This window comes from Anoplopoma fimbria, chromosome 1, assembly GCF_027596085.1.
Source record: "Anoplopoma fimbria isolate UVic2021 breed Golden Eagle Sablefish chromosome 1, Afim_UVic_2022, whole genome shotgun sequence".
NCBI lineage: Eukaryota > Metazoa > Chordata > Actinopteri > Perciformes > Anoplopomatidae > Anoplopoma > Anoplopoma fimbria.
In genome coordinates, this window is record NC_072449.1 from 1,033,943 (window position 1) to 1,054,313 (window position 20,371).

General features: G+C 39.2%; 2 protein-coding genes across 3 annotated transcripts in view; both read right to left on the bottom strand.

The window, feature by feature from the left end:
• Positions 1-2,308, bottom strand: part of arrb1 (arrestin, beta 1) — an 18,752-nt gene extending 16,444 nt beyond the window's left edge. For both annotated transcript variants that reach the window (XM_054614675.1, XM_054614658.1), the window contains exon 1: positions 2,288-2,308. In XM_054614675.1, coding sequence (XP_054470650.1) covers positions 2,288-2,307 — 20 coding nt within the window. In that variant the 5' untranslated portion in view covers position 2,308. The remainder of the gene's footprint in view (positions 1-2,287) is intronic.
• Positions 2,309-4,235: 1,927 nt separating this feature from the next.
• LOC129089889 (protein Atg16l2) lies at positions 4,236-20,371 on the bottom strand. Its single transcript, XM_054597303.1, has 18 exons — positions 20,240-20,371; positions 16,829-16,886; positions 16,206-16,284; positions 15,124-15,197; positions 14,482-14,733; positions 14,269-14,334; positions 13,481-13,561; positions 13,307-13,360; positions 13,078-13,180; positions 12,171-12,276; positions 12,027-12,097; positions 11,612-11,683; positions 10,849-10,969; positions 10,024-10,129; positions 8,283-8,435; positions 8,051-8,098; positions 5,444-5,545; positions 4,236-4,776 (listed from the first exon to the last, which is right to left on the bottom strand). Exons 1-18 carry the CDS (start codon positions 20,301-20,303, stop codon positions 4,683-4,685), a joined length of 1,704 nt encoding a protein of 567 aa, XP_054453278.1. The 5' UTR covers positions 20,304-20,371; the 3' UTR covers positions 4,236-4,682.

A 20,371-nucleotide genomic window follows, 5' to 3' on the forward strand; every position in this document is an offset into this window, starting at 1 on the left:
GGAGTTCATGGTGCTGTTAGATTGCTGCTGGAACACAGGGTTTACGCAGGAGCTGCCTCTTTTTGTGAGCAGCAGCAGAAGAGAAAACTCTGGAGTTATTGAGTCTGCAACAATCCTACAGACATCACTGGGATCTAATTCTACTAATATGATAATATTAATAATATGAGTTTTAGAGTATCTGCTTTAAACAAATGAAAAGATAAACAGAAAAAAAAGGCTGAACAGTCTTTGAATGTTGAAGCTTCATATTACTTGATACAGACTCACTAAACTATTTGGTTTTGTGTTTGTAGTGAATTCATCAGAGACGTACTGGGAGTAATGGGAGTACTGGGATCCCACTGGATGCCAGATGTAAGTGTTCTGCACTAAACTCCCTAAAGGTCTCCGCTGTCTGTCAGCAGTTTGATTGACTGTTGACTGTGGACGATCTACTGAAGCTAAATGGTTTTCATGTTGGCTTTATGGGAACAAATCAACAGTTTGTATTGATTCATAGTTTAATGAAGAGAATCTGACGCAGTGAACTAACAGACTGGGAGCCTTGATCAATGTTTATAAGGTTAATAAGTTACAATACAAAACGTTTGTGTGGCTTAAACAGCCATCCGTCAGATTCCACTTCAGTAAACTTGAATGATAACCTTCAAGACGGTCGCTCCGTCGTGAGCTCATGAGGAGTCGTGACGAGGAATCATTTGGTTCTTTGCTCAGTTTTCTACTCGCAGCAAACCAACATTTTCGCATTAAGGGAGTTTATTAGATACCAGAGATGAGACACAGACTTTAACGTATTTAAATGTGATAAACTACAAGAGTTTCCATGAATAATCATAATTGATAAAAAGTCTTATTTTTAAAGATGTTTGGCTGTCTTTTGTTTTTTCTTTTGACGTTTTTTAAAATCTAAATTTGGAATAAAATTGCAAGTTTCCTAAACTTCAACCCCTGAACACCACATCATCATCAAACCTGATCACTACGACATCATCATCAAACCTGATCACTATGACATCATCATCAAACCTGATCACTAACCTGATCACCTCATGACATCATCATCAAACCTGATCACTATGACATCATCATCAAACCTGATCACTATGACATCATCATCAAACCTGATCACTATGACATCATCATCAAACCTGATCACTACGACATCATCATCAAACCTGATCACTATGACATCATCATCAAACCTGATCACTACGACATCATCACATAGAAGTTATTGTTTATTTTTTATAAAGCAACCAAAAGTTTCAAATAAAAGTCAATAAATGAAAAGAGGAAGTTTGATTTAACCGGAGCGTTTCGGTAGCTGAGTGGTTTCAGTACACAACGTTAAAACACATCAGACTGAAGAGCAGAATGTTTCTACTGTCGATAAAGTCAAAGCACAGGAACCAGTTGAACTTCTCACTTCAAAAGATAATAAAGTAACACATTAAAAAACAACAGCTAAAGAATATTCTCATTAGATTTCAGAAAGTGTGAAAAACAGTTTTACCACTTTAGTGCTCAGAGACAGAAAACTCTACAGCGTTTCAGTAAAGACCAGGATCAAGATCAGGACCAGGACCAGGACCAGGACCAGAACCAGGACCAGGACCAGGACCAGAACCAGGACCAGAACCAGGACCAGGACCAGAACCAGGACCAGGACCAGGACCAGGACCAGAACCAGGACCAGGACCAGGACCAGGACCAGAACCAGGACCAGAACCAGGACCAGGACCAGGACCAGAACCAGGACCAGGACCAGGACCAGGACCAGAACCAGGACCAGGACCAGGACCAGAACCAGAACCAGGACCAGGACCAGGACCAAGTTAAGGATCAGGACTGTAAGTTGTATTTAAACTTCCCTACAGAACCCATAACAACATTAGAAACAGAAGACGATGAGGAACCAACGTGAAGCTGCTTGTTTCTTTAACTGATGAATAATTAGTAATGTGATTACTTTCTGATTAACACAGAGTATTTAGAGTAATTGATTAGACTCCTCCCCGTTTGTTTCCTGTCTGTTTGTCTGTACTATCAAAATAAAAGGCCAAACAAAGAACCTCCTCTTTAAAGAGCACCAGTGTGTCGCTCACTGCTGGAGGTTCTGACAGAACGTTATGTAACGTTCTACCACACACACACACACACACACACACACACACACACACACACACACACACACACACACACACACACACACACACACACACACACACACACACACACACACAGCAGAACGATGTGAAGGAACCACAAACACATTAAATCTTACCTGGTTCCTTTATCTCCCATCCTGACGACGCTGACGAGCCGACAGACGGAGAGATGATGGAGGAGGAGGAGGAGGAGGAGGAGGAGGAGGAGGAGGGATGCTGTCACCGTGGAAACTGAGGGGAGGATGTCTCTCTCTCTCTCTCTCTCTCTCTCTCTCTCTCTCTCAGGATGCCGTCAGATTCTCCTCAGCAGGAGGAAAAACCTCCATCTGAGCTCCAACTGAACAAACGACTGACTCCTCCACTCTGCTCCTCCTCCTCCTCTTTAACTGCCCCTCTTCCTCCCTCCCTGTCCTCCCCCTCCCCCGCTCCCTCTATTCAGACTCATTAGCAGTGAAATGTGCTAAAACATGAAACAGCCGGAGGAAACCTTTCATTCCCGTCTCGTTGACGTGTCTCTGACAGCTGGCCTCTGACCTTCAGCAGAACAAACACAAACATGAATCTGAACATGAAAACAAGTGACACTGCGTCACAGAGACAAGCAGACTTCTGTACGGAGGCTGAAACGTGACAACTCTTCTGTGTATAACTAACAATATATTTCATTTATGGATCCACAACAAAAACACTCTAAATCAAGTAAAAACATCCAGAAATGTTAAAAGACGTAAAATGGGAAATTGAACAAAAGAATCATAAAAACATAAACCGGAAGCTAGTGTCGAATAAATGAGTTGGTCGATAGGAAAGGAAAAAAAAGAATAAATGCTTGAAAACATTTATTTTTCAAATTTTAAATATTAAGTACTAATTGATCTAATATAACTATTATTTATTAATATTGTACTGCCACAGTTAACGCGTTAACATTTACATTCAGCTATCCAAAATATAAATGTTCCTGAACTGCAAAATAACAAAGAATGAGAACAAATGTCCTGATGGTGGCGCTGTAGTCAGGCTCCAAATTTGAAGAACTTTTATTTTGAAAAACACCCATAAAGAGTCTTTGTCAAAATAAAGGGCGTAGTTATGGTTGTAGTTATGGTTGTATATTTTATTAGTACTGATCAATATTTCTTCTGTCCAGATCAAACAGAGGTCATTAAGGTCAGAGGAAGCAGCTGCTTCCTGTTTCCTCATTAACCTCAGTGTTAACTTCTCATCATCATGAAACCACCTTCATGAATCATCATCACCTTCATCATCATCATCACCTTCATCATCTTCATCATCATCACCACCTTCATCACCACTTTCATCATCACCTTCACCTCATCACCTTCATCATCATCATCACCTTCATCATCTTCATCATCATCACCACCTCCACCATCACCTTCATCACCATCACCACCTTCATCATCATCATCATCATCATCATCACCATCTTACCTTCAGCTACACATATCTTTAAATGTGTTTTAATCATCAGTTGGTTGTTGGTTCAGATCCTGAAGCAGCTTCCTGGATCAGAACAACAGTTTGGTGTAAATCCGGCGGTTTAAGGAGAGCGATGCTGATCAGAGCTAGATCTCCTTCAGAGCGTCCGGCCTGCAGCCGCCTTTTAAATGTAACCATCCACCTCAGAGCTGCAGACCAGGACCAGGACCAGGACCAGGACCAGGACCAGACTGAAAACACTTCAGAGGCTGAGGTGAAGAAACACCAAACTAAAAGGATTTATTCTGAAATGTTTCTTCCTTTATTCTCCTTCTGGACTCCTGTGGAGCGTTGAAGTGATTCAGTGTCAGAGAAGAAGCATCGGATCCTTTAAACCCACTAGAACCATAAAATCAATTATTTATTATTATTGATCCATTTTCTCCTGTTTGCTCTATCAGGCTAATACGTGTTATTCTCCTTGTGTCCACTAGGGGCATCACTGCTGTGTTATGGAGCACTGCATGGTTTGATGCATCAATAATCAATGTTGTTGATAATCATTGATATCACAGACTGTTCCTCAGGATTTAGTAAACAGAAAATATGTATTTATTTAGGTTCATTTTAATTTTTTTATATAAAAAACAACAAGTGTGTCATCATCAAAACAAATTGGCATTTAAAGGGTTAAAATTCTGAAAATGAATAAATATTTGGTAGTTATGATCAGGACTGGTTAAAAAAATATTACTCAGTGAAAATAGAAACAATATAAATATACAATTTTATGCAGAAAAGCACATGAGAGCAGCTTAGTTGATTAATGCACGGCGGTTATGTGTTCCCTGTCTCTGTGTGAAGGTTCCCTTTGTTTGGTTCTAACAGTTAATGGTTCCCAGTTTGTTTTAATGGTTCCCAGTTATGTTATAAAATGCAAATGTAAAAAAGGCACCAAGCACATCCCTTTTCTCCGATCAACAAATAGCTTAAAAACACAAATGTTCCCTTCGACAGCTCTCAGATCAGTTTGGTTTTTTGGGAGGTGTGTTGCCGTGACAACGTGTCTCAGATGTCACTCCAGAGGACGGCCAGCCGACTCCGGTCCACACTGACCACATATTCACCGGACAGAGACCAGGCCACGGCACTGATGGACGAACTAGAGCGAGAGAGAGAGAGACAGAGACACTTCCTTTAGGTAAATCTTGTGGAGTACCTCAGGGTAGCATTCTGGGTCCAATGTTCTTTTCTTTTGAACCATATATTGATAACAAGGCGACAAACTGAGAAAAACAGCTGACGTGGGGCTTTAACACTAAATGTCATTTATGTATGTGGACCATGAAACAAAGAAAACATTTTTTTACATTTTACATTTACATGCTGCATTAGCTTGTATAAAGAGTAAAACAATATTTGTTCAACCTTGAACAGTTCAATAATAATATTTTTAGTGATATTTTCATAGCCGCCTGTCATGTTTATTGTATTTTGGGTTCCTGGCAGCTTTTTACTTGTTAGATTGACAGAATGAGAAGTCTGGAAAAAAAGTAAACCGTGCATGACGTGTTAAGTTTAAAGGGTGCTAAACAGACACAAATGAAAGCTTTAAACGTTTACAAAACAAAAATCCAAAATGTACTCGGACTCCAGACGGTAAATGAGTAAAAGATGTAGTAAATCTTGTTTGTCTTTAATAACAGGCGTCCATCAGGGAAGCATCCGGGGGCCTCTAATGTTTCTATCAAACCTCATAGTGATTGAATAAAAGCGTACTAATCTGTTAGTGACTCATTGATTGGTGTATTGATCAGCTGATCTGTTACCTGTGTCTGTCAGGTAGGCGGGTCTCCAGGTTGCCGGTGGAAACATTCCAGATGTAAACGGCACCGTCAGCTGATCCGGCAGCGAGAAAACAACCGTCTGGACTGAACAACATTTAAAAAAATGTATTTAAGTAATTACATAACTACTTTAAAAATGACTATGTAGTTGTTATATAAGTACTTGTTTTTTCTTAAAAACTTTAAAGCAGTACCAGGTTATATCTCAGACATTGTCTATGTTTTAATGTTTTAAGGAAATGGAGAAACTGTAGAACCCATAAAATCAAAGGTCACTAAACAGTAAAGGTTCCGTGAAATGAATTTGCACGTCAATATATATATATATATATATATATATATATATATATATATATATATATATATATATATGTGTATATAATATGTGTTTGTCATGATTTCTTTTTTACAAATATCAGGACAATTAAGCAACAAAAAGGAGACGAGGCAGATCTTTTGGAGCTCTCACCCCTCAAATAAAGGCTCAACCAATCACATTGTGCAGAACGGACATATACATATATATGAATAAATACTATATGAGGGTTATGAGTTCAGCCTGTACTATAAACAACAACACAGAGGCTCTGTAGTCCGAAACCATCACGGGAAACTTTATCTTTCAAAAGGCAGCCAGACCAGGTGCACTCTCTCCATTCTTACCTTTCACAATAAAAGCCCCGGACATATACACTGCGTATTTGTTTACTAAAGTGAAAAAGCTTTCAGGTGTTTGACTACACGACATGCTACGCTGCTACAGAATCTATTCAAAGCTTTATTGAAACGGTGATTGTTTATCCCCCCCACTGTGTTAGGGACTAAACTGTTAAGATGTGAAACACAAAGGATTGGACCGTTTGTGTTCTGTGAATTCTAACACATCCCTGTTTCATCTCGTGGCTCTAACAGAGTGGATGAATGATGATTAACCAGCCGGTCACGACTGGAGCTGAGTGGAACCTCAGAGAGCACCCAGCAGGGAACCCTGCCTGTGTGTGTGTGTGTGTGTGTGTGTGTGTGTGTGTGTGTGTGTGTGTGTGTGTGTGTGTGTGTGTGTGTGTGTGTGTGTGTGACACATTTATATATTTAGTGTTTCTGTCAGAGAGCCCAACAGACACAAAGCATCCTGGTGCTGCTGTTGTCATGGAAACTGCAGAACATGAACCAGCAGCTCTTCATCTCTCTGTTTGTTTGTTTATTTATTTATCTTCATCTCTCTGTTTTCTGTTGGAATGTTTACATCACAAACTCACCGATTGATATCAGACGACGATTAAATACAATAAACCTGATGATGAATAAATGATGCATGAATGAATCACCCGTTCATCATCATCATAATAATACAGCCACTCATTATTATCATTTAAATGAACACATGGAACCAGGTTACACAGAATAATCTCATTACTACATGTTTACATGAACTGCAGCTGGTTTTTTTCTGTCAACGGTTTTCCCTCCTGGATACATAAATTATTAAATTCTTTCAAAAACCAATAACTTTTTAGATAATAGTAACAAACGCAAGAAAGCTTAAATTTGAACTCCATATTTCTTATTCAAGAATATTTCTCATCAATATCTCTAAAAACATAGAATGTGGGTTAAATGAATGAGAATGAACTGGAGAGGAAGAAAGATGTCGGACTCATTTTGGGTTTGATTAAGTTTTCTTAATATGATGTTTGGACTTTCTTCACAAACTCGGAAATGTTCACTTTTGTACTTTGTTAAACCGAAAATCAGACTTATATCTGAGTTTGTGCCGACAGGAAGGAAGTCAGAACCATTTAAAGGGTGCTGAACCGACAAAAATGAGGTTCCTCAGGGAAGCATCCTGGGGCCTCTGATATTTCTATTCAAGCTTTTTCAAGGAAAGGAAACAAATAAAATTCTCCTTAACTGGAAATGAAATGCCAGTTAGATTGTTTTAGACATTTTAGAATAATTACTTTTTATTATGAAAAAATGTTTGGAAGCTGAACCTTGAAGCTTTGCACCAGATTCACAACAGGACAAACTAATTCCTGATAAATAACAACGTGTTTAGTAACAGCTCTGTTTAGCTTCTCTTCACCGCTCTAGAATAAAGACCCGATCAATCAGCTGCTCTAAGGACCTCGACGTTCACTGTTCAGCTGTGGAAACAGACCATTTACTGATTAAATGAAGTATATTAAGTAGCAGAAAATGGAAATACTTGAGTAAAGTACTAGTACCGAAAAATTGTACTTGAAGAAAGAATGAGTAGGAGGAGCCAACACTCGATGACAACCGATAAGTTGTTCCTTTAAGAATCATACGTCAAATATTGTTCTTGTTGTTTCTTCTTTCCCCAAACAAACACTGATAAGTTATATATCTAACTTATATATATATATATAACTTATATATATATATATATATATATATATATATATATATATATATATATATATATATATATAACTTATATATATATATATAACTTATATATATATATAACTTATATATATAAAACTTATATATATATAACTTACATCTCTGATGAGTACTTTATTAACGTGTAAATATCTGTGACTTTGCAGTGATGAGTGAACTCACCTGATCACAGCTTTGGTGCTGTCGCTGCCACATGTAAAGCCCTCCGCTCTGACACACACACACACACACACACACACACACACACACACACACACACACACACACACACACACACACACACACACACACACACACACACACACACACACACACACACAGAGAGAGAGAGAGTCAGTGAATGCGTCTCATAACACACACACTCATTGTATCACAGTGTGATGTTTGTTGACACCTGAAGCACACGCGGTCGTTGCTCCGCCCCCTCAAGTCGACCAGCTGGAGGCAGTCGTCACGGCAACAGCTGAGCAGCTGACGCTGGTCGGAGCTGATGTCCAGCGACGTGACTTTCCCCTGAGCGGGAAGCTCCTGAACGCAGCGGAGCGTCCTGAGAGGAGACAGTGTTTACATCATCTAATAAAGAACTGTCAAGCAGATGAATGTAAAGTAAAGGACAAGGGGTCAGAGGTCACTGATAGAGGTCACTGATGGGATGTTTATCATTCTATTTGAAAGCTGTTTTTATTCTGTTACACAGTTTTAAGTGTAGTATTTAACAGATATGTATTTCTTCGTCTGTTGCTATTTTAGTGTTTTATTTATTTTACTGTCCTGACTTGTTATGATAAACTGGGGAAGTGCGCTCAATAAAAATATATAATTTAAATAATAAATCAATATGATAAAATATATAATAATAAATAATAAGATAGAAAAAGTAAATAAAAAAAGGATCAAATCTGACCAATCACAGCTCAGTGAATGATGGAATTGTTCAATCAGGTGCAGGGAGGGGAATGCTGGTGTGTGATTGGAGGACAGAGCTGTCAATCATCAGCTGGATCAGCCTCTGCAGGCAGGAGGAGGGGAGGGGGGGACCTGTTGGCTGAGCTGTTGCTAGGTAACAGAGGGCGACGGGTAGTCGCCGTGGCGACGGCCAAGAAGATGAATGAGAGCTGACAGGGTTTAAATCAGAGACGAGGTTCTACTGATGAAGAAGAAGGATGAAGAAGAAGAGGAGGATGAAGAAGAAGGATGAAGAAGAAGAGGAGGATGAAGAGGAGGAGGAGGAGGAAGAAGAGGATGAAGAAGAAGAGGAGGATGAAGAGGAGGATGAAGAAGAAGAGGAGGATGAAGAAGAAGAGGAGGATGAAGAGGAGGAGAAGAGGAGGAGGATGAAGAGGAGGATGAAGAGGAGGATGAAGAGGAGGATGACGAGGAGGATGAAGAGGAGGAGGACGAGGAGGAGGATGAAGAGGAGGATGAAGAGGAGGATGAAGAGGAGGATGAAGAGGAGGATGAAGAGGAGGATGAAGAGGAGGATGACGAGGAGGAGGATGAAGAGGAGGATGAGGAGGATGAAGAGGAGGATGAAGAGGAGGATGAAGAGGAGGAGGATGAAGAGGAGGATGAAGAAGAGGATGAAGAAGAAGAGGAGGATGAAGAGGAGGAGGATAAAGAGGAGGATGAAGAGGATGAAGAGGAGGATGACGAGGAGGAGGATGAAGAGGAGGATGAGGATGAAGAGGATGAAGAAGAGGAGGAGGATGAAGAAGAGGATGAAGAAGAAGAGGAGGATGAAGAGGAGGATGAGGATGAAGAAGAGGAGGATGAAGAAGAGGAGGATGAGGATGAAGATGAGGAGGATGAAGAGGAGGATGAGGAGGAGGATGAAGAGGAGGATGAAGAGGAGGAGGATGAAGATGATGATGAAGAGGATGATGAAGAGGAGGAGGATGAAGAGGAGGATGAAGAGGATGATGAAGAGGAGGATGAGGAGGAGGATGGTGATGAGGAGGAGGATGAAGAGGAGGATGAAGAGGAGGAGGAGGATGTGATGAGGAGGAGGATGAAGAGGAGGAGGATGTGAAGAAGAGGAGGATGAAGAGGAGGATGGTGATGAGGAGGAGGATGAAGAGGAGGATGGTGATGAGGATGAAGAGGAGGATGATGAAGAGGAGGAGGATGAAGGTCACCTGGTGTCCCAGACTCTGATCTTGGAGTCAAAGTGTCCACTGATGATGAAGTTCTCAGAACAAACCAGATCACTGCAGTAAGACGGCACGGCCACCACCTGGACACCTGCAGAGACCAGTGATTGATTATTGATCAGTTATTGATTGTTGATCAGTTATTGATTATTGATCAGTTATTGATTATTGATCAGTTACTGATTATTGATCAGTGATTGATTATTGATCAGTTATTGATTATTGATCAGTTATTGATTATTGATCAGTTATTGATTATTGATCAGTTATTGATTATTGATCAGTGATTGATTATTGATCAGTTACTGATTATTGATCAGTTACTGATTATTGATCAGTGATTGATTATTGATCAGTTACTGATTATTGATCAGTTACTGATTATTGATCAGTGATTTATTATTGATCAGTTACTGATTATTGATCAGTTACTGATTATTGATCAGTTACTGATTATTGATCAGTTATTGATTATTGATCAGTGATTTATTATTGATCAGTGATTGATTATTGATCAGTCAGTTATTGATTATTGATTGATTATTGATCAGTTATTGATTATTGATCAGTGATTGATTATTGATCAGTTATTGATTATTGATCAGTTATTGATTATTGATCAGTTATTGATTATTGATCAGTTACTGATTATTGATCAGTTACTGATTATTGATCAGTTACTGATCAGTTATTGATTGTTGATCAGTTATTGATTGTTGATCAGTTGTTGATCAGTTATTGATTGTTGATCAGTTATTGATCAGTTATTGATTATTGATGAGTTATTGATGAGTCCTTGGTGAGACTCACAGGCGGCTCTCTGCAGGTCCCACAGTCTGATGGTTCTGTCTGCGCTGCCCGTCACCACCTGATGGAGACAACCACTGAACCTCGCTGCTGTCACCTTCCTGCTGTGACCCGTCAGAGTCCACTGAGACACAGGGAGAGACAGACAGGGAGAGAGACAGACAGAGAGACAGGGAGAGACAGACAGGAGAGAGACAGGGAGACAGACAGGGAGAGAGACAGACAGGTAGAGAGACAGACAGGGAGAGAGACAGGGAGAGACAGACAGGGAGAGAGACAGGGAGAGAGAGACAGGGGAGAGACAGACAGGGAGAGAGACAGACAGGACAGAGAGAGAGACAGGGAGAGACAGACAGGGAGAGAGACAGACAGGGAGAGAGACAGACAGAGAGAGACAGACAGGGAGAGAGACAGACAGGGAGAGAGACAGGAGAGAGAGACAGGGAGAGAGACAGGGAGAGAGACAGGAGAGAGAGACAGAGAGAGACAGGGAGAGACAGACAGGGAGAGAGACAGACAGGGAGAGACAGACAGGGAGAGACAGACAGGGAGAGAGACAGACAGGGAGGGAGAGACAGACAGGGGAGAGACAGACAGAGGGAGACAGACAGACAGGTAGAGACACACAGGGAGAGAGAGACAGGTAGAGAGAGGTAGAGACAGACAGGGAGAGAGAGACAGAGGGAGACCAAGGACAGACAGGTGAGATCATGTTACTCTGTCTCTAGTCTGACTGTAGTCTGGTTGTCAGTCGGTGGTTGGTTACCTTGGGAACGGAGTCATCCAACCGCCACAGCAAGGCCGACCTATCATAGGAGGACGCCAAGATCCTGCTACCCTGGAGACATGTCCACACATATCAGACAGACAGGCAGACAGACAGGCAGCACTGCTCCTTTAACAGTAGATGATGTCATTATGGGTCGTGTAAACTAGAAGGTTGATGTGTTGATTGTTGATGGAGCTACAACGTTAGCTTAGCTTAGCTTAGCACTTTAAGAGTGGTGTGCTCGTTGTGTTGAGGACAGAAAAGACAAAGAATGAATTCAGACTGTTATGAATCTTCATCATCATGCAGTTATTGATCTGGTTACTGATGTTGAATCTGATTGATCAATCTGTTTATTGATCAAGGTGTCTTCATGAAGTTAAGCCCCGCCTCCTCTGACAGGCGTTCTCACCGCGGCGTCGAACTCCACGCAGGTGATCCCCTCTGTGCCGCCGTCCAGAGACGCCCTGTGAGTCAGCGAGCCTGGTGACATCATCGCTGGTCAGTGAGGTCATCACGATGACATCATGGTGACATAATGATCAGAGACACTGACCTGCTCGGACCTCCCACAGTTTGACCTGTCTGTCTGTCCCTCCCGTCGCCAGCAGCTGAGAGCAGGAGCTGAACCTCACAGCGTTAATGCCCTGCTCATGGGCCTCCTGACAGACAGGGAGAGAGAGAGAGAGAGAGAGAGAATATATATATATAGATATATTTATATGATATATTTATATTATATATAGATATATTTATATATAGATATATTTATATAGATATATTTATATATAGATATATTTATATATAGATATATTTATATATATATATTTATATAGATATATTTATATATATATATATATATTTATATATTTATATATATATATATATATTTATATAGATATATTTAGAGTTTCATGTTTTCTCTCTTTTTACTATTTTAAACATTCAAACTCAATATTTAAATCATATTTGATTAAAAATAGTTAAACTTCTTTAAATGTTCGTCTTTAATTTAATAAACAGAGTTCTGTTTTAAATACAAGTTCAGTACTATACTGAGTACTGTACTCTGTGTGTTCTCAGTGTACTCTGTGTGTACTCAGTGTGTGTACTCTGTGTGTACTCAGTGTGTGTACTCTGTGTGTACTCAGTGTGTACTCAGTGTGTACTCTGTGTACTGTGTGTGTGTACTCTGTACTCTGTGTGTACTCAGTGTGTACTCAGTGTGTACTCTGTGTGTACTCTGTGTGTACTCTGTGTGTACTCAGTGTGTACTCTGTGTGTACTCAGTGTGTACTCTGTGTGTACTCTGTGTGTACTCAGTGTGTACTCAGTGTGTACTCAGTGTGTACTCAGTGTGTACTCAGTGTGTACTCAGTGTGTACTCTGTGTGTACTCAGTGTGTACTCAGTGTGTACTCAGTGTGTACTCAGTGTGTACTCTGTGTGTACTCAGTGTATTACCAGTACTTGCAGCGCTCTAACAGGTACTCGGGCCGACAGACTGATCCTGACAGGAAACACCTGATCCTCCTCCAGACTGCAGACAGAGTGGCCCCGCCTCTTCCTACATCACACAGTCACATGACTCAGCATGGTGATGACATCACACAGTCACATGACTCAGTTTGGTGATGACATCACACAGTCACATGACTCAGTTTGGACCAATGAAACAGAGAGGAGGACTCACTGAAAGAGTTCTCTGATGGACGAGAGGATCCTCGGAGACGAAACCGATGAAGACCTGAGACAAAACATCATCATCATCATCATCAGATTAATAATGAATAATGAATAATGAATAATGAATAATGAATAATGAATCATTCTGAAGGATCATATAGTTCTGAATGAAGGTTTGGACCTGAACAGTCTGGCGTGTCCTCCGTCTCTGGACTCTGGAGACTTTGGAGATGTCGATCTGGAGGACGGAGCGCTGGAACAACTGAAACACAAAATATTTTCAATTATTCTCAAAATATTTTCAATTAATCTCAACTATTCTAAAAATATTCTAAAAATACTCTCAAAATATTCAAAAAATATTTTGAAACTACTCCGACTTATCCCTCAAAATGATCTTAAAATATTCCGATTTATTTCTCAAAATATTCTCAAAATATTCTCAAAATATTTTAAAATTATTCCGACTCATGGTGTGCGGTGCGTTCAGGTGTGCGGTGCATTATTCCGACTCATCCCTCAAAATTATCTTGAAATATTCTGATTTATTTCTCAAAATATTCTCAAGGTATTCTTAAAATATTCTTAAAATATTCTCAAAATGTTCTCAAAATATTATTTAAATATTCTTAAAATAGTCTCAAAATATTCTCAAAATTATCTTAAAATATTCTAAAAGTATTCTAAAAATATTCTCAAGATATTCTAAAAATGTTCTAAAAATATTCTGACCTGTCCTTCAAAATGAGCTTAAAATATTCCGATTTATTTCTCAAAATATTCTCAAGATATTCTTAAAAAAAATTCAAAATACTCTCAAAGTATTCTAAAAATATTCTAAAAATGTGTAATATTTCAGTAACGTCCCGATTCTTTTCTTGAAATATTCTCAAAATATTCCATCTTGAGATATGTTTTTTGACACGTTGTAAAGGGTTTGTAAGAAGCAGAGGTACAGGTGGATCTCACCTGTCCAGGGTGACCTTTGACCCAGCAGCAGTCTGCAGCTCCTTCTGCAGGTTCGCCTCTCGAGCTCTGAAGACAACAAACACACAGACGTGGTGCGTTCAGGTGTCATGAGCAGGAGAGTGTGGTGCGTTCAGGTGCGTTCAGGTGCATTCAGGTGTGTGAGGTTCTCTCAGTCGTGTGAGTTGCGTTCAGGTGTGCGGTGCGTTCAGGTACCTGGAGCGGCGTTGGTTGCGGTTGTTCATGCGGGCGGCGGCCTGCTGTTTGGGGCCGATCATGTTCTCCAGCAGATGATCCCCTTTGACCTTTTCCTCTCGGAGTTTGGTCTCCTCCCGTCTCTGACGCTCCAGCAGGTTGTCGTACTTCGTCTTCAACGACCCGTTCTCCTCCTGAACCTTCTCCACCTGCCGCTGCAGCTCCTGACGAGAATCAAACGCACCCTCCAGCCGCCGACTGACCTCCAGCAGACTGATCACACAGAGTTCATGAATATATGTTTAGAAAAGAAGAACTAAACACATTAATCTATGTTCAAGAAAAGGTCACAAGATTTCAAAATGATGGAAATATTTGTGAATACTTTTAAGAGAAAAGTAGAGAGATTAAAAAACTAAAGAGGTTTGAATGTTACCAGGAAAAGATGGAAAAAATATTCTGAATATTTTCATATAAAGGTCAGAAGAAGAATGAGAGAATATTCTGTGAAAAAGAGGAAAGGTTAGTAAAACTAAGTAAGAAGTCTGTATAGTTGTACTTTGATTGTATTGGAGTACTTGTAGCACACGTTCACCTGCTGACAGCTGACGATCCGACCAATCAGCTGAGAGCATCCAGAGTGATGTAACAGGTGTGACTCACCTGGAACGCTGCTCCTCCAGAACGAGTTCTTTGTCTTTAACCTTCTGCTGCAGCTCCAACACCTGATAGGCCAACTGAGAACAGACACCACAGAAGAAGAGTGACGCAAGTTCATATGATTTTATTATTATTATAATAATTATAATTATTATTATAAATACTATTATTAGTATTATTATTATTATTATAATTATTAGTATTATAATTATTAGTATTATGATTGACATTATTTTTATTTTTATTATTTATTATTATTATTATGATGATTATCATTATTTTTATTATTATTATAATAATTATTATTATACTTACTATTATTAGTATTATTATTAGTATTATAATTATTAGTATTATAATTATTAGTATTATGATTAACATTATTTTTATTATTTATTCTTTATTATTATGATTATTATTATTTGTATTACTATTATTATTATGATTATTATAATTTTTATTATTATTATAATAATTATTATTAATCTTACATTTAGACCAGAATCTGGTCTACATGTGAGACAGAGAACAGAAACCTGGGTCAGCTGTTCTCAGACCACAGAGTCCTGGTTCCCATCAGAGAAACGAGAACTCACAGACGTGAAGAACAAGAAATATACAAAATATACAAACTGCTACGACTGTAATATTCAGACGTATTCTCTTCATATCTGTGGAGGTTTGATGCCCCGATGTTTAGATTCAGTTTGAGTTCCTCTCCCAGATTCCAGAGGACATCATGATGTTCTTCTCACATTATGAATAAACGTAACAGATAAAGAACCTGTTTTCAGTGTTCTTCAGCCTCACAGTGACAGACGTCGTTACATGAAGCTGATCACAGTGTTCTGGTTCAACTCACAAATGCATGTTTCTCCAGGTGTTCTTCAGCAGGTGTGTGTGTGTGTGTGTGTGTGTGTGTGTGTGTGTGTGTGTGTGTGTGTGTGTGTGTGTGTGTGTGTGTGTGTGTGTGTGTGTGTGTGTGTGTGTGTGTGTGCGTGTGTGTGTGTGTGTGTGTGTGTGTGCGTCCTGTGTGTGTTACGTGTGTACGTGTACGTGTGTACGTGTGCGTGTGCGTGTGCTACCTCTCCTGTTTTTTTCTTCAGCTGGTTGTTCTGGTGAAGCAGAGATAAGACGGAGCAGCTGCTGTCAGAGGAGGGACTCCTGGAGGCACACATCATCATCATCATCTCATCATCTTCATCATCATCATCATCATCATCATCACCATCATCATCATCATCATCATCATCACCATCATCTTCATCATCATCATCATCATCACATCATCACCATCATCATCATCATCATCATCATCACCATCTTCATCACCATCATCATCACCATCTTCACCACCATCATCATCATCATCACCATCTTCATCATCACCACCATCATCTTCATCACCATCATCATCATCATCATCATCATCATCATCATCATCATCATCATCATCATCACCATCATCATCATCACCATCATCATCATCACCATCATCATCATCATCACCATCATCATCATCATCATCACCATCATCATCATCACCATCATCATCACATCATCATCATCATCACCATCATCATCACATCATCATCTTCACCACCACCATCATCATCACCATCATCACCATCATCATCATCATCATCACCATCATCTTCACCATCATCTTCACCACCATCATCATCATCATCATCATCACCATCATTACCTGGTGGATTCTCTCAGGATTCCTTTGGTCAGGCTGGTTTTCTCCAGCAGCCGAGTGTCTGAAATGAGAGAGCAGAATGAGAGGACCTGGTCCTGGTCTGTAGTGGATCAGGTCTCTGTGTCTACATGGAGCTCTAGAAACACAGAAGAAGAGCCTGGATTCTGTTCACACCCGTTAAAGATTATCACTGAAAACAAATCTGGAAAATAAAGAAAATTAAATAAATGTCTGAGACTACAAACAATAAAATGTCAGCTTTGTATGAGGCGTTATTTATTATTATTTATTATTATTTATTCGTATGCATTAGTATGTATTCATATTTATTAGTATTTATTCGTATGCATTAGTATGTATTCGTATTTATTAGTATTTGTTAGTATTTATTCGTATGTATTCATATTTATTCGTATTTACTAGTATGTATTAGTATTTATTCGTATTTATTAGTATTTATTAGTATGTATTAGTATTTATTAGTATTTATTCGTATTTATTAGTATTTATTAGTATGTATTAGTATTTATTCGTATTTATTCGTATTTATTCGTATTTATTAGTATGTATTAGTATTTATTCGTATTTATTCGTATTTATTATTTATTTATTCGTATTTATTCGTATTTATTATATTTAGTATTTATTAGTATTTATTCGTATTTATTAGTATGTAGTCGTATTTATTAGTATTTATTAGTATTTATTAGTATTTATTAGTATTTATTAGTATTTATTCGTATTTATTAGTATTTATTAGTATTTATTCGTATTTATTAGTATTTATTTATTTTAGTATTTATTCGTATTTATTAGTATTTATTCGTATTTATTAGTATTTATTCGTATTTATTAGTATTTATTAGTATTTATTAGTATTTATTAGTATTTATTAGTATTTATTCGTATTTATTAGTATTTATTAGTATTTATTCGTATTTATTAGTATGTATTAGTATTTAGTATTTATTCGTATTTAGTATTTATTAGTATTTATTAGTATTTATTAGTATTTATTCGTATTTATTAGTATTTATTCGTATTTATTCGTATTTATTAGTATTTATTCGTATTTATTAGTATTTATTCGTATTTATTAGTATGTATTTGTATTTATTAGTATTTATTAGTATTTATTAGTATTTATTAGTATTTATTAGTATTTATTAGTATTTATTAGTATTAGTCTTTGTGTTTACAGCTGGTGCAGCATCAGGCTGCTCTGAGTCACAGAGGAAGAGGAAGAGGAACCACAGGAACATGAAGCAGTTCTTCAGGTTTACAACATTCTCTCAGATCAACAGAACCAGTCTGAGCACATTCCTCCAGACCAGTCCAGACTGGTCCAGAGTGTAATGAGTGTAATGAGTGATACAGTGTAATGAGTGTAATGAGTGTAATGAGTGATACAGTGTAATGAGTGATACAGTGTAATGAGCGTAATGAGTGTAATGAGTGTAGTGTGTGTAAGGAGTGATACAGTGTAATGAGTGTAGTGTGTATAAGGAGTGATGCAGTGTAATGAGTGATACAGTGTAATGAGTGATACAGTGTAATGAGTGTAAGGAGTGATACAGTGTAGTGAGTGATACAGTGTAAGGAGTGAGACAGTGTAATGAGTGATACAGTGTAATGAGCGTAATGAGTGTAGTGTGTGTAAGGAGTGATACAGTGTAGTGAGTGATACAGTGTAGTGAGTGATACAGTGTAATGAGTGATACAGTGTAATGAGTGATACAGTGTAGTGAGTGATACAGTGTAATGAGTGATACAGTGTAGTGAGTGATACAGTGTAGTGAGTGATACAGTGTAAGGAGTGAGACAGTGTAAGGAGTGATACAGTGTAGTGAGTGATACAGTGTAGTGAGTGATACAGTGTAATGAGTGATACAGTGTAGTGAGTGATACAGTGTAAGTGAGTGATACAGTGTAGTGAGTGATACAGTGTAGTGAGTGATACAGTGTAATGAGTGATACAGTGTAGTGAGTGATACAGTGTAGTGAGTGATACAGTGTAATGAGTGATACAGTGTAATGAGTGTAATGAGTGTAGTGTGTGTAAGGAGTGATACAGTGTAGTGAGTGATACAGTGTAAGGAGTGAGACAGTGTAATGAGTGATACAGTGTAATGAGTGATACAGTGTAGTGAGTGATACAGTGTAGTGAGTGATACAGTGTAGTGAGTGATACAGTGTGAGTGAGTACAGTGTAAGGAGTGAGACAGTGTAAGGAGTGATACAGTGTAATGAGCGTAATGAGTGATACAGTGTAAGGAGTGATACAGTGTAAGGAGTGATACAGTGTAAGTGAGTGATACAGTGTAAGGAGTGATACAGTGTAAGGAGTGATACAGTGTAGTGAGTGATACAGTGTAATGAGTGTAATGAGTGATACAGTGTAAGGAGTGATACAGTGTAATGAGTGATACAGTGTAGGAGTGAGACAGTGTAGGGAGTGATACAGACAGTGTAAGGAGTGAGACAGTGTAGTGAGTGATACAGTGTAAGGGAGTGAGTGAGACAGTGTAAGTGAGTGAGACAGTGTAGTGATACAGTGTAATGAGTGAGTGTAGTGTGTGGAGTGTACAGTGTAAGAGTGAGACAGTGTAGTGAGTGATACAGTGTAAAGTGATACAGTGAGACAGTGTAAGATACAGTGTGACAGATACAGTGTAGTGAGTGAGACAGTGTAGTGAGTGAGACAGTGTAGTGAGTGAGACAGTGTAGTGAGTGATACAGTGTAGTGAGTGATACAGTGTAGTGAGTGATACAGTGTAAGGAGTGAGATACAGTGTAGTGAGTGATACAGTGTAAGGAGTGAGACAGTGTAATGAGACAGACAGTGTAGGAGTGATACAGTGTAAGGAGTGATACAGTGTAAGGAGTGATACAGTGTAAGGAGTGTAATGAGTGATACAGTGTAAGGAGTGATACAGTGTAAGGAGTGATACAGTGTAGTGAGTGATACAGTGTAATGAGTGAGACAGTGTAGTGAGTGATACAGTGTAGTGAGTGAGACAGTGTAGGAGTGCAGTGTAGTGAGTGAGACAGTGTAATGAGTGTGTGAGACAGTGTAGGAGTGTGACAGTGTTAGGAGTGATACAGTGTAGAGTGAGTGAGACAGTGTAGGAGTGAGACAGTGTAGTGAGTGATACAGTGTAATGAGTGATACAGTGTTAGTGTAATGAGTGATACAGTGTAATGAGTGATACAGTGGAGTGATACAGTGTAGTGAGTGAGTGACAGTGTATGAGGAGACAGTGTTAGGAGTGATACAGTGTAAGGAGTGAGTGACCCGGATGGAGCAGGTCTGTGTTAGGAGTGAGACAGTGAGTGACCCGGATGGAGCAGGTCTGTGTTAGGAGTGAGACAGTGAGTGACCCGGATGGAGCAGGTCTGCTCTGAGGGACTCACAGAGGAGGATCAGGTCCTGGTGCTGGTCGTGCTGGTTCAGGTCTCGGTGCTTCAGCTGACCCATGATGTGTCTCTTCCAGGCCTCCGCGGCCCGGCCTCCCGGTCCCGGTCCCGGTCCCGGCGGTCCTGGTC

Coding starts and splice junctions, on each gene's coding strand:
- LOC129089889 (XM_054597303.1), bottom strand. CDS start 20,303: ATGGGTCAGCTGAAGCACCGAGACCTGAACCAGCACGACCAGCACCAG. Junction 16,887..20,239: donor CCAGGACCTGATCCTCCTCT/GTGAGTCCCTCA, acceptor CTCTCATTTCAG/ACACTCGGCTGCTGGAGAAA. Junction 13,361..13,480: donor GGACACGCCAGACTGTTCAG/GTCCAAACCTTC, acceptor GTTTTGTCTCAG/GTCTTCATCGGTTTCGTCTC.